Source organism: Euprymna scolopes, chromosome 18 (genome assembly GCF_053919585.1).
Source record: "Euprymna scolopes isolate OS-2025 chromosome 18, ASM5391958v1, whole genome shotgun sequence".
NCBI classification, from domain to species: Eukaryota; Metazoa; Mollusca; class Cephalopoda; order Sepiida; family Sepiolidae; genus Euprymna; species Euprymna scolopes.
The window spans coordinates 123,946,564-123,964,685 of NC_136499.1; the positions used below are offsets into that span (position 1 = coordinate 123,946,564).

At 36.2% G+C, this 18,122-nt stretch overlaps 1 protein-coding gene across 2 annotated transcripts in view; it reads left to right on the forward strand.

Annotated features, from left to right (window-relative positions):
* The first annotated feature begins 17,057 nt into the window (after positions 1-17,057).
* LOC145297801 (protein mono-ADP-ribosyltransferase PARP6-like) overlaps positions 17,058-18,122 on the forward strand; it is a 145,162-nt gene continuing 144,097 nt past the window's right edge. The window contains exon 1 of one of the 2 annotated variants that reach the window (XM_080144089.1): positions 17,058-17,380. In XM_080144089.1, coding sequence (XP_080000215.1) covers positions 17,272-17,380 — 109 coding nt within the window. In that variant the 5' untranslated portion in view covers positions 17,058-17,271. The remainder of the gene's footprint in view (positions 17,381-18,122) is intronic. The other variant, XM_080144090.1, reaches the window with a different exon arrangement.

Sequence of the window (18,122 nt, forward strand, 5' to 3'; positions counted from 1 at the left end):
AAATTTTCAGATTAGGTCCACCCACCTCAACAGTTTTCTTTTAAATGATGACTTGTAGAGGTTTTCCATTATGCTGAATACGAAAATCGCATTGAAAGTTTGCAGAAATAAGTAGTTATCGAGATATAAAAAGTTGTATTATGCATTGTATTCTTTGGCGGCCATTTTTACGCGCGCGCGCCATAAACAAATCTACTCATATATGACTGACATTGCACGCGCATAAAAAAAGACGGCTGCCAAAAAATACAATGCATAATACAACTTTTTATATCTCGATAACTAATTATTTCTGCAAACTTTCAATGCAATTTTCGTAGTCAGCATAGTCGAAAACCTTTAAAAGTTGTCATTTAAAAGAAAATTGTGGAGGTGGACCTAATCTAAAAAAAAATACCAAAATATCTACCAGGGATGTTAAATTCATGAAAAGGAATTTTAGTTTCCATGACAAAATTATTTGACAACGATGGTGATTGTTCTTTTTGTGCTACGTAGAATTATTATTGGTCACATGGTCAGAGTTAAGATAATTTCGAGAGATGAGAAAAAGTTTGATACCCAACGTGTTAGCGAACAGGCAGGAATCTTGTGCTCCAGGGTTTAGAGTTGACGCCCGTGGAAGTCAAAGGAGCGAAATAGCAAAATGTCGACTTGTCCAAAGTATACCTAACTCCAATAAATGGGACCCAACATGGAAATAAATGATTATATCCAAATATAATTCACATCTTGGCGTTTTCCTTTTCGAAAGAAAAGCATCTTTAATTTCAGGGAACACGAAAGAAACTTTGTGAAGGTATGTGTCTTTTGTTGGTGTCTCCATGACAATGTTATTCGTCATTTTGTTTAAATAACTGCCAGTTATGTATTGTCCCATTATGAAAATGTATTGGATATATATATACAACCACAAACTACCTTTTATATAGACTATATAGCATGCACTGATATACGTAAATTTATAATATAAAGCCGTGTGTCTGGTCACGAATAGTCTCCTATATGGTTGACTATTTTAAAAAAACTGATTACATATAATGATAGATGTATCGAGACACAGGAATGGGTATGTTTGATCTGGCAAAACGGTGGTTCATTAAAATTGTGGGGTCTGCGTTTGCACCTGGTCCACAAAGTTTGGAAATAAAAAATTTAAAAATGAAAAAAAAGTTTACAAGTGTTTTTGATATAGATGTACATAATAATACTTTCATAAGTATGTTTTAACTTAAATAGGGACGGTATAATAAAATTGTGGGGTCTGCGTTCGTGCCTGGCCTCCATAGAATGGAAATAGGCACAAACTTTAATAAAGACTTTTCATATCTATCTGCATAAGTATACTTTGATAATTATGTTTCAGTTTGAGGAAATATCGTATAATAAAATTATGGGGTGTTCATTCGCGCCTGACCTCCATAGAATGGAAATATGTCACAAAGTTAAACAAGGTTTTTTAATATAGATCCACAGAATATTGTGATAAGTGTTTCAGTGTGAACAGGTATGGTATAATAAATTGTGGGGTTTATCTATTTTACTTTTACTTTCATCATATTTTGCTTTGGTTTTGATACCCCCGAATTCGAAGCTATCTCTTTACAACCCTTCCTTTTCATAACCTATCATACTTTCATAAATCAGAGTCCATTTTTTGTAGGCTGTTTGTTTTTAAACCCAATCAATGACGGGTACTTTTGCTAGTATATGTATATATATATTTGTTAGGGACACTTACATATCCCCACATCCAATATATACGTTACACAATAGTTCAGTAAGTAGATGTTATGTGCATATCCAAGAAACTAGACGATCACAAAATGTTAAAACGTGTGTGTGTGTATGTATATATATATATATATATATATATATATATATATATAAGCAAACATTTAATAAAATATGTTAAAAAACACTTTGAAATGAGTTAAAAACATATTTAATCTGAAAAGGAAACACTAGATAAATGGATAGTCCTTAATCCGCGGAGTTTCGAAGAAATACTTTCCTTCTCATCAGAGGGTAGGAATTAGCAAAATGCGGGATCGGATTTTGCATGCAGAAGTATTTGATGAAACAACAAGTAAGTCAAAGATCTTACTTGAAAACAAAAAAAGTGAAGCGGAGGGAATATGGTAAAGAAAAAGGTGATTACACCTGAATGGATAGTCTGGTGGAAGATAAAAAATCCAGTTACTGTAAAATCCAAATGTAAAACTTCAAGAAAGTTAAAAGAATTTCCATTTGTACAAGTAAAATATATATATTTATTGACATGTCACAACGTTAAATAGACCTTGTTTATATACACTCCCGACTATACAATACATTGGCTCCTCTGTGCTAAAATGATAGAACAGTATAAGCTTCTCTGATTTTGCCCTTTGGTCCTCACATTTCATGGGTAATATTTCTAACAAAGAAGGAAGAATTGCTGTTTTCTGGGTCAGAATCTATCCATTTAACACTTATTGTCGATTAATTTTTAACCTTGAAGTAGTATCTGTTTGTTTTTTTAGTTTCTATGTCTTTAGTGATTTTCATTAAAAACAAGTAAAGCATGCATGGTCCCCCGTGAATGCACAGTAAACGAAAAATAAAAAAAAAATTACTAAGTTCAGCATTTGTTCCCCCCCCCCTCATTTAGCCCCAAAAGTCCCCAGGGGAGGTCAAATCCTGGTGAAAATGAACAAACGCTGCAGTTTTAGGCTATAACATATGTGAATTTGAGTTCTGCACTATGTAAAAAAGAATAAAATGAATAAGTCCATCATTTGCACCCCCCCCATTTAGCCCCAAAAGTCCCGAAGTTTAAATTTGAGTTCAGCACCATGCAAAACCACTAAATAGACGTACAGAGTAAAATTTTGGACAAATATGGAAAAATAATCCCAAAAATGGAGTTTTTATTAGTCCTAAAAGAGCCCCTGAGGCACACCCAGGAGTTATCACAAAGTATAGACAAACAAAATTATATAGAAATCAGTTACAACTTTTCAGAAAGTTTTATAAAAATCTAAGGCATCAATTTTTCTTAAACACAAAAGTGTCAATCTTAGCCATTTTAACCCAAAAGGCACCCCTAGGGGGCAACTAGAGTTTTCCAGGAAAATCCGTTCTGTTACTTTTTTACTCATATCATGTTCAATGTTTATGCAAAACTTTTAAAATCCCAAGACATAGTTATTGAGAAAAGTGTGGAGAGACGAACGGACAAGGGTGAATTTTCATGTCGATCCTTCTTTTGTTGGGGGGATCAAAAAAAAAATCAACTTAAAAAAACTTTAAAACGAACTCAATAATTCCATCATTCAAATATACTTTCTTTTTTTTAGTAAAAGAAAAAAATTTTTCATTTTATTTCAGCAAACTAAATATCCCGATTTACTCTTAAATTCTCATTGATGTTTCCTTTTTCAGAGGAAAAACATCTTTAATTGCATGGAGCACGAAAGAAAATTTGTAAAGGTTTCTCCACCAATAATGTGATGTTATTTTTTCTAAAGAACTGCTTGTTATGTATTGTCCGGTTATTAAAATCTATTGAATATATATATATATATATATATATATATATATAATGTAATATATTATATAATATATTATATAATATATAATATATTATATATTATATAATATATTCTATATATATATAATATATTCTATATATATATAATATATTCTATATATATATAATATATTCTATATATATATAATATATTCTATATATATATAATATATTCTATATATATATAATATATTATATTATATATATATTATATTATATATATATATATTATATTATATATATATATATTATATTATATATATATATTATATGTATATATACACACACAACCACAAAATGATAAGTACAGCATAATCCCATTGACACACCGGTTACCACTGGATCATTGAAGTTAAGCAACATTGAACCTGATCATTACTAAATGGGTGACCATTTGAGACTTCCAGGTGCTGTCTGTGCTCTCCACTTATCTTGGCATTATTTCCAGTCGTCCTGGACTTCTCCTTGCCATTGGACTCAAACAATGCCGATTCAGGAGAGATGTAGTTGGAGATTGTGTAACCCTTGCCTCACGATTACACATGGAGCTGACTCCATTTTTCTTTTGAGACTGAATGGAGGCATCGAACAACCATAAATGAACTTTATATAGACCCTACATAAAATGCACTGATACACGTAAATGTATATACACTCATCATAAACACTTATATATTCCTCACATCCAATATAGACGTTATACACAAATTCAAGGAACTAAAATGATCACATAATCTTAAAAACGTGTATATATCGACACGCTAAAATGTTGAAGAGATATCCGTTAAATAGACCCTGTTTATATACACTCCCGACTATGGAACGCTACATCTGCTAACCCAACGACTTTTATCCATTTTTTTTCAATGAGACCATACCATCGAAATCTGGGCTAATGCATCTATCACTAATTCTTCCTCTTGGATAGGGTTCAAAACAGTTTTCAATTTAATAGGTCCCGCTTTGTGAACTAGGCTCCAACTGTTCCATCATCACAATGTTGCATCCCTGTGCCTGTTTTACAAGTATTTTAATTCTGATGAACTCGTTGCACTTGTGCCCCCTTGACAAGCAACAAAATCTCACCCCTTCACTGTTGAAGTTACTAAATGCCAGAAAGTTTTTTTATTCTAATAGTTTCTTCCCTTGAACAGCTAGACTTTGGAATTCCCTTTCTGCTTCCCAAATTACTAATATATAAAGTTTAAATGTAATGTAAACCAGCATCTTGTTAACCTTTCTTAGGCATAGTCCCAATTAATAGCCCCTTACGTCCAAGTGGCGATATGCCTTATTTAGTGTGAACGTGAGTAAAGAAAAAAAAAAAAAAGAAGAAAAATCTGTTCTGCACACATTTCCCTATAGTTTCCAGATTTAATCTTCTCCTGAGGTCATTAAATATCAGCCTGTCTCTAAGACTTTTATTACATACACATCCACCATTGTGTCAATCTTATATCATTTCTCTTCATGCAACGAATGTCCTCAACTCTCTCTAGTCAGGTTTCACTTCCATATAACCTCACAATACAAACACATGCCTGATAAAACCGATACTTTTTTTTTTAATAAAATGTATTGGGTAATTTTGTGTAAGTATCTATTTATATAGTACTCTTCGAAAGGCTTAGGAAGTTGAGCAACCAAATTTTTATTTATTTATTTATTTATTTATTTATTAATATCTGTTTACCTCATACGTATTCGTTAGATACAATTTACTAATGATAGTTATTTCCCTTGGATTGAAGAAAGAAGAGTTATCGCCCTTGTAAAAGCAAGTCCGCCATGACAGATTGACAGATAGATAAAGTATGTCTTCCAGTTGCAGGGATTATTCGGCGTTGTCCGGGCATAAAATATGCTTAAATATGATATTTTATTTTATGTAGATTTCGTATATATTATAATAGTCAATTACCTATCGATTATTTCATGATATTGTACCCAATATATACCTCGTACGGGCAAATCGGTTGAATAAAGATGGGGGGGGGGACATGATTTTGAAAACCGATTCCGATTCCTATTTACAATGCCTCCCCACGGGACAGAGTTAAACACCAGGATCGTTTTTTAATGTGGAGAAAAGGAGCAAAAAATAAAAAGTCTCTCAGTCGTGAAGGATTTCCCCTTCACTAACAGAGAACAAGAAATTTAAGTGTAGCATCTGAAGAACAGATGGTATTTATTTGCTCCCCCACTGAGCAAATTAGGCACAAGGCCGTTTTTAATGTGAGGTAAAAACCAGCTCCCCTAAAAGTAGGCAAAAAGGGGGCACTCTGGTTACCAAAAATAATAATTGTCCCAGTATAGAGGGTTTCCCCTCCATTGACTGGTACAAATTATCTTAAGTGCAGCATCTGTCGGAACAGATACTACACTTTGATCTTGTTTATATATTTTATTGCTTTTAAAAATTTTGAAAATACAATTAAGTAAAAAAACAAAAGATTTTTAAACAACAAAATTAGGCACAAGGCCCTACAAGAAATTGGGGAGGGGAAGGGTTCAGGGTCTTTGTGACTAAAGTGATTGAAAGTAATAAATGTAGACTTTGGAGTCTTACTCTTGACTGGCAACATTTACCAAAATACCTCATTCACTCTATGGATCTTAAACTAAGTAATAAATCCCCAGCGTTTAAGAATCCAAAACATATTTACAATTTATAAACAGTTGTCTGTGTGTTTGTGTATGCATTTTTTTTTTTTAAATTTTGTGTGTGTGTGCATGTGTGAAAAAATAAAATTCAACGGATGCACAGACTAGTGCTGTGCACCCACCTCTTGTCAAATTCCACTCTAGGCAACCTCCTCCAATCGCATCTGATCTTTACTTTAAGCAAATGTTTAAAGTAAACGATCAGATCCCAATCCTGAACAGATGTCCCTTCGCGGACCAACTTGAGGCGCGTGATCCAACTCACCATGCGCGCTCCTGCCAGGATCGCCAGGAAAACCATTTTCCTCCTTGGTGAACGGTGGCTCCATGTTGTACACAAAATAACCTTCGTCGAGATCGAGCGGACATTCGGCATCGATGCGAGCCGCTACCTCTCCGACGTACTCCAATAAGGGCTGGATCCGGCTGCAACTAAAAAACGCGTGCCCGATCGTTTCAGGCTCGCGTTCGTCACAGCACAGACAGAAGCCCCTCGTATGTTCTTTATACCGGCAGAGTTCGTCGAGAAGGGGCAGCGCGTTTTGGACCAGTCGCCAGGTGAGGGAAAATTCTGAGTTGTTCAGAATCTCCCGTCCCGGCGCCCAACTCCACAGAACGGACAACCTCCATCGACCATTCCATCCGCCTACAAAGTGGATCCTTTGCGGTCCCCTCCACTAGCTCCCGATAAAGTTTCTTTCTTGGCTGATCGAGGACACTGGTCCCTGGCAAAGCTCTAAGAGCGGTCTGGCATTCGGAGAAGAACTTAGACTCCCCCCTCGGTCTACGACGACCTTCTACCGAGGGGTTTGGTTTGAAATCGGGAAATGAGTTCTCAACCACAGGGACCCAAGGAGCGTCTTCTTCAAGCAAACGACCCAGGAAAGCCAATCTCTCGGCATTTCTATGACACAAGAGACTGCGCTGACCTAGGCCTCCCTTGCTCGGACTCTGGACACAGACCTCTCTGCAGACATAATGCTTACCATCGTTCCACAATAGTGAATCGAGTCGCCCTTGCAAGCGGGTTAGTCGTTCTGAAGGGAGAGGAAGTACAGACAATCGGTAAAGGATGAGCGGAAAGACGTATGTAGCACACGCCTCCGCCCGACCCTTCAAGGACAATTTCCTTCCAATCCAAGTCTTCACCGACGATTTAACCTTGCCATATACTTCCGAACAATTCTTTTCCAGCTGAAGTCCTGGTCCAAACCAGACACCGAGAATACGGACCGGTCCATCGGTCCAGCTGAAAATACCTGGAAGTGAGTTTACCCCGGTCCAGGCCCCCAACCGCAGGCCGACAGACTTGCTGCAGTTGAAGATGGCCCCTGTGACTTCTTCGTATCGAGCGAGCGCCTCGACCACCGCTTGAACGTCCGTGTGGCAAGACACAAACACGGTGACATCATCAGCGAACGCAGAAACCCTGGCTCGTGTGCCTCCAGGGAGAGCTATTCCACGCAGGACTGGTGTAGCCGCCTCGTCCTTTAACTTGCGAAGGAGGGGTTCCAACGCCAGGATGTACAACAGAGGTGACAGCGGACAACCCTGACGCACCGACCGAGAGACAGCGAATGACTCCGACAGCTTACCGTTGATCTGCACCGCTACCATCGGCCTATCATACAGGACAAAGATCCACTTGCGGAAGTCCGGATTAAATCCGGCGGCCTCTAGCACAGATCCCAAGAACTGATGGTCGGCCCTCTTGAATGCCTTGGACTGATCTAAACTGATCAGCGCGGCTTCGGCATCATCTTCTGTCCCCTCTATGATCGAGCGTATCAAATGCAAATTGTCTTGAATCGATCTCCCCTTCACAGCAGTCTGGCCCGGTTCGAACAAGTCAGTGATGACAGCCTGCAAACGATTCGCAAGAATCTTTGCCAAAATCTTTAACCCTGTGTTTAGCAAAGTCAAGGGCCTAAAATCGTCGAAATTTTCCACCCCACCATGCCGTTGACCTTTCCTCAGCAATATGATCACTCCCTTGGTCACCTGTCCAGGGATGGAACCCTGAGCAAACCAATGGTTGAACATATCCTTCAGAATAGGGACCAACATGGGCGACAGCCTCAAGTAGAACTCGTAGGGTAAACCATCAAGCCCCGGGGATTCGTTGTAGCCGACCTGCTTCAATGCAGTAATGACCTCATGTTCAATAACAAGACCATCACAGCTAGCCGCCCGAGCCGCCGTGAGGTGGGGCGAGTCAGCCAAATAGCTGCCAAACTCCTCGACCCTGAGTCCGGGTAGTTGGGTGAAACGCTCTGATAGATGCTCCCAAAACCCCTCGCAGATCCCCCGAGTCCAAACTAGGGCGTGTCCTTCCAGGTTATGTACTTTATGAATGTACCCGTCCAAACCGCGCCTTAAAGCAGCCTTACACTCAACAGCGTCAACATTCACAGCCTCGTTGGAAACTTTCATTAATCTAGCCCTAACTACTTGACCTTCATACCGCTCGCTAGCCAAGCGGCTGAGGTCTTGTGTAGCTAGTGCTACCTCTAGGGAGTCCCCCCCTCCACCGCCCGGGTCAGCTTATCCTCTAAGCGCTTCTTTGCTTTAGCCTTATTTAATGCGAGGCGTTGGCTGTATTGGAAAGAGAAGCGCCTAATTTTGGCCTTAAGACTAACCCACCACTTACTGCCTGTAACCGTCCCCACTAAAGCCCGCTGAATTAATTCGGTAACCTTCAACCGGTAGTTCTCCAACTCCAACAAGGTGCTGTTGAACTTCTAGTATCTGGCTAGTTTAGGCCTAGCACTTAAGTTCAAACGGGCCATAATGAGTTTATGGTCCGAGTGTCCTAACAAGTGGAACGTGGGGCACGATAGAAAGTCTACGTCACCTCTTCTAACTTACATCCGATCCAAATAAGTACTCGCATGGGAAGGCGCTACAGGATGCCACGTCCACATCTCCCGCCCCGGATGATCCAGCCAGAATCTGTCGACGAGATCGCACGAGGCCATCAGGTCGAACAGAGTGCTGTCACACCGCACCGACCCACTAGCCCCCCCGACCTTATCTATATTGGGATCAAGGATTGCATTCCAATCACCCATTAAAACTAACCATTCCGGATCCACTAAGAAGCCCTCCAACCGTCGAAAAAAGGATGCCCTCTCTACAGCAGAATTGGGTGCATAAACAGCAACAATCCGAAAAACACTACTATTAACGGCAACATCAACAACTAGCCGCTTGTCCTCGCCTGCATGAACAACATTCACGGACGCTGACAGGGTGCGACTCACTAGCAAGGAGATTCCACGACTATAAGTATTGCTATATGCTGAGTAAACATCGTAGTCGTTCACCAGCACTTGACAATCTCCGTCACAAATAAAGTGGGTCTCCTGGATAGCAGCAATATCTACCTTAAGGGACACCAAGTCTCTCACAATGCGCGACGCCTTGCTTCGACACCTGATGCCCCTCACATTAAAAGTGGCCAAGTTTAAACACATGTTCACTTACCTCAAGCAGTGTCACAGACGGGTCTGAAATCCTCGGCTGTGAGGACGTAGAAGGCCTGGCCAAGGCTGCCGGTAAGTAAATCCGTAGAAGGCTGTCCATCCTTAGCCACGCCTCCCACGTCCAGGGGAAAGGTTAATTTTAATGCCCTGTAGAAGGAAGGATGACAGTAGATGGGGATTCTGCCTTCACACTGAAAGTTTATTTTTCTGAGCGAGGGGTGCTCCATGTCCACCAGCTGCTGGTTCTTTATGGCATCCCTCGCTGCCTCTAGCATATTCCAGAGGGCTTGAGTTCTGGAGTCTTTGTTCTCCCGAACAAAGGTTGTCAGCATTGGCGCGTCTTTAAAGTTACTGGGGTTGGTAATGTTTTCCGCCCCAATGAACACAAAGTTCCGAAGCTTCTCGTATTAGCCACAGTAGCCAGGCTCAAATCTGTAATGCTAAGAAGAAAAGGATTTGAAGCAAAAAAAAAAGAAACACTTTAAGATAACAGAAAAGAAATCGATGTTGGTAATAATAATTCCAAATAAATTAAATGAAATATATTATCAATATAAATCAACTTTAAATAATAATCTTAAATAGAACACTTAAAACAATTCTCTTGCTATAAACTGTAACTAACATACAGCTATTTATTAAAATCGATTTTTCTTAATGTAATATGCAAATGAGGTTACCTCTTGAGGGTATATTTTGCAAGAATCATACTATATATAGAAATAAATGAAGTAGAAAAGTAATAGATCTTTTGTATATATTAATCAAATTGTGAACAAACAAATAAACAGGAATACAATCTATCTATATATATATATATATATATATATATATAGATAGATAGATATATGATGAGACTAATGGAAATAGTATTCTGATGAGATGAAGAGATTATAAAGGAACAAACCAAGAAGTCTTACAATAAAGACAAAACGTTGATGGATGTGTAACTTGGTTTATTCCTTCTCTCTCTCTCTCTATATATATATATATATTAAATAATAATTAATGAATAGATGTACTGAGACTAAAGCCGCTTTCAGGACTGCCAGCAACCACTGTAAAATTTAATAAAGAACACGAGGGAGTTGTATGTTCAGTCCGTCAAGTCCAAAGTAGCTGAGCAGCAGCTTGGTTCCCACCAGTTTTGGCAAATAGAAAACAGGATCCTGAACAGAAGCATGTGCTCTATCCCAACTATCATCAATGGACCTGAGGTAATCTCGTCAGCATCAGACAAAGCCAAACTCTTTGCCAAGAACTTTGCAACTAATTCTACCCTATGTGACCAAGGCCGCCAACCCCCAGTATTTCCTCCTGTATCAGAAAACATGCTATGCGACATACAAATATCTGTGCATGATGTTGCCAAGCTAATCGAAAACCTGTTTAAGCGTTGTCTTAAGGAGAATTGCTTCCCAACACCATGGAAAATCTCATCAGCATCCCCTGTATTTAAGAATTCAGGTGATCGGTCATCTCCCTCTCAGTACAGATCAATAAGTCTCCTGTGCATCATGAGTAAGTTGCTAGAATCTGTGTTAAATAGAGAAGTAGTCAACCACCTCAGCAAAAATAACCTTAGTGACACACAATATGGTTTCCGTTCTGCTAGAATTACAGCAGATGTGCTTACAGTTATATCTCATAGGATTAACAAATCTCTTGATGGAGGCTTCGTTTCTAGGGCAATTGCTCTTGACATTTCAAAGGCCCTTGATAGGATATGGCATAAAGGTCTACTTCACAAGATCTCAAACTATGGTATAGCTGGAAATGTCTTCTCAATTATCAAATCATTTCTCTCTGATAAGTTCATAAGAATAGTGGTTGATGGGCAAAAATCAGAAGTTCACAGTATTAATGCTGGAGTCCCTCAGGGGTCCATCCTGGGTCCAATTCTCTTCCTGATCTGCATCAATGATCTTCCAAATCACATCCTTAGATCATTCGCAGACATTTATGCTGACAACACTACCATCTATGGCAGCACATCAAAGGCCGTAAACAACCACGTTCTCTTTGATTCTCTCTCCTCTGATCTTGAGCATGTGGTACAATGGGGAAAGAAGTGGCTGGTTACTTTTAATGCATCTAAAACCAAGCTTCTATTTTTGCATCATTAGCACTCTGATTCCCATCTGGCATCAATTGAAATGAATGGCTCTCGTCTTGAGAAGGCCTCATGTTTTGACAAGCTTCTGGGCTTGACCTTTACTCCTGATCTGAAATGGAACATGTACATCAAATCTATTACCAAGGTCGCTGGAAAAATGGTAGGATCTTTCTATCGATCCAGTAGATATCTCACTGCTGATGCAATTCTCTATCTATATAAGAGCCAGGTATGTCCCAGGATGGAGTATTGTTGCCACATCTGGGCAGGAGCTGCTAGAGAGAGCTCACCCTACCTTGACAAAGTTCAAAATAGACTTTGTTGCCTAGTAGGGGATGCCCTTTTCTCTTCCCTGCAACCTCTTTCCCCACAGAAGAGACGTTGCGAGCCTGTCTCTGCTTTATCATTATTTTCATGGTAAGTGTTCGTCTAGCTGAAACCACTATCAATAATTTCCCCTACTCTTTATCTGTGCCTCAACCTAAACATCGATTCCATGAACAAAGCTTCTTTCTTAGAACTGCACACCTGTGGAATTGTCTTCCGTTTTCCTGTTTTCCAGCTGACTACAATATGGTTGTCTTCAAGTCCAACATAAACAAGTTCTTGATCAGCCATTCCTCTTAAGTAATCCAATTTACCAAATTTCCACTATTGACGATTACGATATTGTCCCATTGACTACTGTACACTCTTTAACCTTTATCCTCGAGTGGTCTCTGAACCTTGATAAGTGGTGACTCCTATGAAAAAAAAAATATTAAGTTGGTGCAAAAATAATGTCGTTTTTTGATGTTCAACTTCAAGTGAAAATACAACATTATTTTTGCACCAACCTAATATATATATATGTATATATATATATATATATAAAATAAAAATTACCATTAAATGTACCAAAATGATCCAAGATGGTAAAACTAAAGTATATTATAAATATTAAAGAATTTACTAATCCAATATACCACTCAAGCAGCCCCTCGATCTGCAATCATACAACTAGCAATAATAATAATAATAATAATAATAATAATGAGAATAATAATATTTCTCCTAACACCAACAACACTCATTCTCCCCTCCAAAATAGTCCTCATACAATCATTGTCCCACCATTTGTTGAACACTATGAACAAAATTCAAACTATTTAACTAATACAAATGAGCAAATTAATATTAATATCAGACCTCGAGCTTTTAATAAAGTACATACATATATCGGCGCTACTTCAACATTAATTAAGAAAAGAATCTCAACCCACATTTCTTCTTTTAACAACCATAATTCTCATAATAACCAAGGAACTTCCCTAACCACTTTAATTAAAAAAACTTAACTCTAATAATACCCCCTTTTCAATCAAATGGACTATCATAAAAAAGTTAAGTCTTATACTCCAGGCTCTAAATCATGTCGCCTCTGCACAACCGAAACTATAACTATGATTACTTCCCCTCAAAGTAACAATATAATAAATTCTAAAAACGAACTGATCTCTTTCTGTAAACATAAGTCCAAATTTAATTATGGTAATTTTGAAATTACATAGTTATTACTTTAACCTTTCAGATAGATATATAATTTTTCTTTAACTGTATCATTTTTTCTACATACTTTCTTAATACTTTATAACTTAATCCTTTATTTTAATTCTTTATTTCTTCTCTGCTTGGCCGTTTTTTGTTTTTTTTTATCTGCAATTTCCGTGTTAGTTTTTAAATATTCCTATCTATCTAATATATAACTCTACCCACACATTCATATCCTTTATGCATATTTACTTATATTTTACTATATGCATTTACTTACATACTTACTTGCTTTATCCTGAATTTGCAGATACCGGCCATCCTCTCCCCTTAAATTTTTTTTAAATTTTTTTATTTTATATTTTATTTTATTTTTTTAAATTTTTTATTTATTTATTTTTTATCTATTATTTATTTTTTATTTATTAATTTATTCATTTATTTCCATTGTCTTTTAACAACTCTAGCTGACATTTTCTTAAGTAATAACCAGTACATTTCAGTTGACCTATTTTTTGCCCTATATTTTTTCGCGCCTTTTAAAATCTTTTTGTCTGGGTTTGACATTTGCTTTTCTACTTTATATTTAATTCTATCATTTAATTTTTTTTTCTTTCCTCTTCTTCTTCCCTGATCTTTTTTTTCCTCTTCTTCTTCCCTGATCATTCTTATTTGCATTATGTCTCGGCAGCCGTGTGAAATTCTTATATTAATATTATTGGAATTTTTCCCCTTTTCCTTGTACATATTTGTGAATTATTCCATGGATTTCGGCCTTTTGGATTATTTTGGACCATCTTCCAAATACGTGATTTCCTTGGATTTTACTTGTGCAAATGGAAATTCAATTAACTTTCTTGGATTTATATTTTTGGATTTTACCGTCATTGGATTATTTACTGTTCACCAGACTATCCACATGTAATCACCTTTTTCTTAACCATATTCCCTCTGCTTCACTTTTTGTTATCAAGTAAGATCTTTGACTTACTTGCAGTTTCATCAAATACTTTTGTATGCAAAATCCGATCCCGCATTTTGCTAATTCCTACCCTCTGATGAGAAGGAAAGTATTTCTTTGAAACTCCACAGATTAAGGACTATCCACTTATCAAGTGTTTCCTTTTCAGATTAAATATGTTTTTAACTCTTTTTCAAAGTGTTTTTTAACATGTTTTATTAACTGTTTGCTCTTATATATATATATATATATATATATATATATATATATATATATATATATATATAGTAATGAAATCAAAAGGATGTTTACCTGATATACGCAATGGTAAATTTCAATCTAATATAAATACCAGTATTTATATATAGAAAATTTAATCCCAACCAAATTAAAAAAGCTCAATACGCAATAGATATGAGAGCTTATTATAAGAGAAAGAAAATTAAAACTGTAAATTGAAATTTAACAATCAAAATTTATTGTTCGCCTGAATACTCCAAAAAAGCAATTTACAAACTCCTTATTCCATGGAGTTTCAAAGAATGCTATTCTTGCTATTCTTCTCATCAGCGGACAGAAAGAAATCAGCAAATTATATTTGTAGCAATGCTAGAATTTGCTGGTTATAACATTATGTGAAACCGCAATTTATTATAGTCATAAATTGCCAATAAAACAAGTGAAAAAATTTTGGATATGTAAAAAAATATTAAAAAAAACTGCGCATAATATTTCAGCTTTCATGAAGATTCTCTCAAGGTAATCCGAAAGGTGAAAATAATTCTTTAGAGGGAATGAAGTCCAAAATTAAATCCAGTGTGATGTAATAGTCCAGTTGGGAAGTTTTCAAAGTAGCTGTAATAATGGAAATTGTTTTTTCGGATAGTGCAGTAGTCCAAAGAAAAGTTGACCTCCAGTGAAGTGGGATCAAAAAATAAAAAGAGACAGAAAGAACAGCATGTCATCTTTCATCGCTGGCTTAATCAAAATTAGTAATTAAAAGCAAACGTAATCTAATTCATGTCTGATGATAATGTGATTATATTATGAATTATTTAAGACGCAAGTTTCATTCCGCCTCGAACTATTTTAGATGTTTAAAGCGATTTTATCTTTTTTTTTTTTTTATGAATTTCGTTTCAGAACAAAATCAAATCACACGATCTGATTTGATTAGTATCGATTTTGTGGACCAAGTGTAAATGAGGTACCGCAATTATGATAGAAGTGGAAAGGAGTATATATGACATTGCTGAAATTTTCTTGTTTTGTCGTCCCTGTAGAAACAAAATACAACAAAGTTGCTTTACAACCGTCTACAACATGGTCGTCTTCAAGCCTAATGTAAACAAATACTTGTTGAGCTCTGCTCTTGGATAATCAGTTTCTCTTAAGAAATATTATGCCAATTCCACGGTTGCTTTTAATCCTCGTGCGGTAGCTTCCGAATTACAATTTCATGATTGGATGCAAGTTGGTGTGATACATACGGGTTGGGGGGGGGAGGGGGGTTTAAAGGTCAGCACATGAAAATTTGTATTACTCTAACCGGATATTGTCTAAACAGATAGAAACAATTCTTTCTGTAAAGTATTGCAACTCGTTGTCAACATTAAAAGGGTGGGGGAGTGAGGAGTAGAAAGTTTTAAGCATGGCAAAATCTTAATGATGATGATGATATGATGACGACATAATAATAATAATAATAATAATAATAATAATAATAATAATAATAATAATAATAAATGCAATGTAATGCTAATAATAGTAATAATAATGTCAATGATAATCATTATTAACAATAATAATAATATTAATAATAACAATAATAATAATAATTATTACTATTATTATGATATCAATAATGTTATCCTTAATAATAGTAATAAACGTAATAATAATAATGAAAATCATGTGCAATAATAATAATAGTAATAATGATAATAACAGTAAAACCACTAATAATCATAACAATCTTAATAATGTTAGTAACAAATTTAGTAATAATGATAATGTTAAAAAATGCGGTAATAAAAATGGAGATGATAATAATAATAGGTATAAATAGTAAATTAAAAAAGTTAGTAATAGAGATGGTTATAATAGTAGCAACAATGATAGTGATACGAATTTTACACAAAGGGTATTCAGAGATAGGCAAGCTTTTTAATCGGTTTGGGGCGAAAAATTTTAGTTTTAGTTACCAATATATAAATGTATGTATGTATGTTTGCATGTCTGCCCAAAACTTTCAACAGAGGCGATGTATCAGTATCGTTTTAAAGTTTGACCTACCCCAAAATTGGCTAAAAACATTAATATCTTCACCTTCAACTGGGCACTTTTCTACAGGGGGGGGGGGCGCTTTTTCGCCGACATTTTTGAAAGCCATCCTCTCCTTTCGATTGTCTAGCCTTAATTTAAACATAAGTCACTTCCAGTTTGGCGGTGGTCGTAACAGCAAAGACGTCAGGGTTTTTCCCCCGCTCTTTTCCTCCTTCGCGGTACGGGTTCGAGCCTGCCTTCCTACTACCATTTTTTTTTTTTTTTTGCTCAACAGACACATCCAAACATCCGGGCAACGCCGGGCTGAAATGCTAAATAAGAGACGGGCTTACAAAAAAAAATAAAAATAAATAAATAAAAAATAAAAATGAAATAAAAATAAGGAAAAAAAAAAGAAAAAGCTTCGTAGTGGCGGAGATTACCGGAAACTACCGAAGTCTCGACGAATACTGAGCCTGACCGCGAAAGAAGTAGGAGAAGGAGGAGGAGAAGGCGGATGTTATTTGTTGGCGATTTAGTCAAGCGTATCGGCTAAATCCACATCAAATAATACGAATATGTTTGTAATCCGTGGCGACACGGTGTTTCTAAAGTATTGACCACTAATCACTAAAATTAACAAAGAAGATTTTGCATTCCAGTGGAGACTGAATGAATGGCTCGCGCCATGTCAACTAATGTAGAAACTGGCCGTTTGAATGAGTTCCGTTGTGATGCCCAGGTAGCCGACGAGTTGTGTCAACTGGCTAATTGGCCCATAAGAAGTAAGTAAATTAATTATTTATATATCTATAACACGAATAAGTCGTCTATTAAAAGTTCAGTTTCAACGAGTGTGGAGATGCCATTCTTTTAAAAAATATTTTTATTGTCTAGAGCTGCGTTTTCTCTCCCTGATATAAATGCCGCAATTTCTTTCTGGTTTCGGAAAAAAAAAAAAAAAAAAAAATTATAGGAAAGAAAAAAAGAAAAATAAATAAATATTATTATTTGTAATCAAAACCAACAATTAAATAAATATACGTGATCCATTAAAACCTAATTCATTCATTCGAATCGTAATTACGCACAAAATATATTGTTATCACGTGTTGTAAACATTAGGGTTTTTTTTTCTTGTAAAAATCCAATAATGATATAAGTGTGCGCTTGTGCAGTTTAATGTTCGGATTTTAAGATAAATTTTTTAAAAATTCAATTTTTACGGTATCTTTTGTTTACTAAATTGGGTACTTATGCAGTGCACTTGTTCGGAAATAACGTTATTTAGAAAGCCATTCTTAACATGATAGGAGGGTGTTTTGTAATTGTTCTGTACTTTCACCTAACAGTTTAATAATAGGATATCGGAAAACGGGTTTGTATTACTGTACACATAGATTCGAAAAAGTTGTCAAAAAACAAATATATAACAAATAAATGTTATCAAAGGCAAGATAAGTTACTTTTCTACATAACTGGATATATTTTTCGTGTTTTTATTCAATGTAACATGTTTATTCAGCT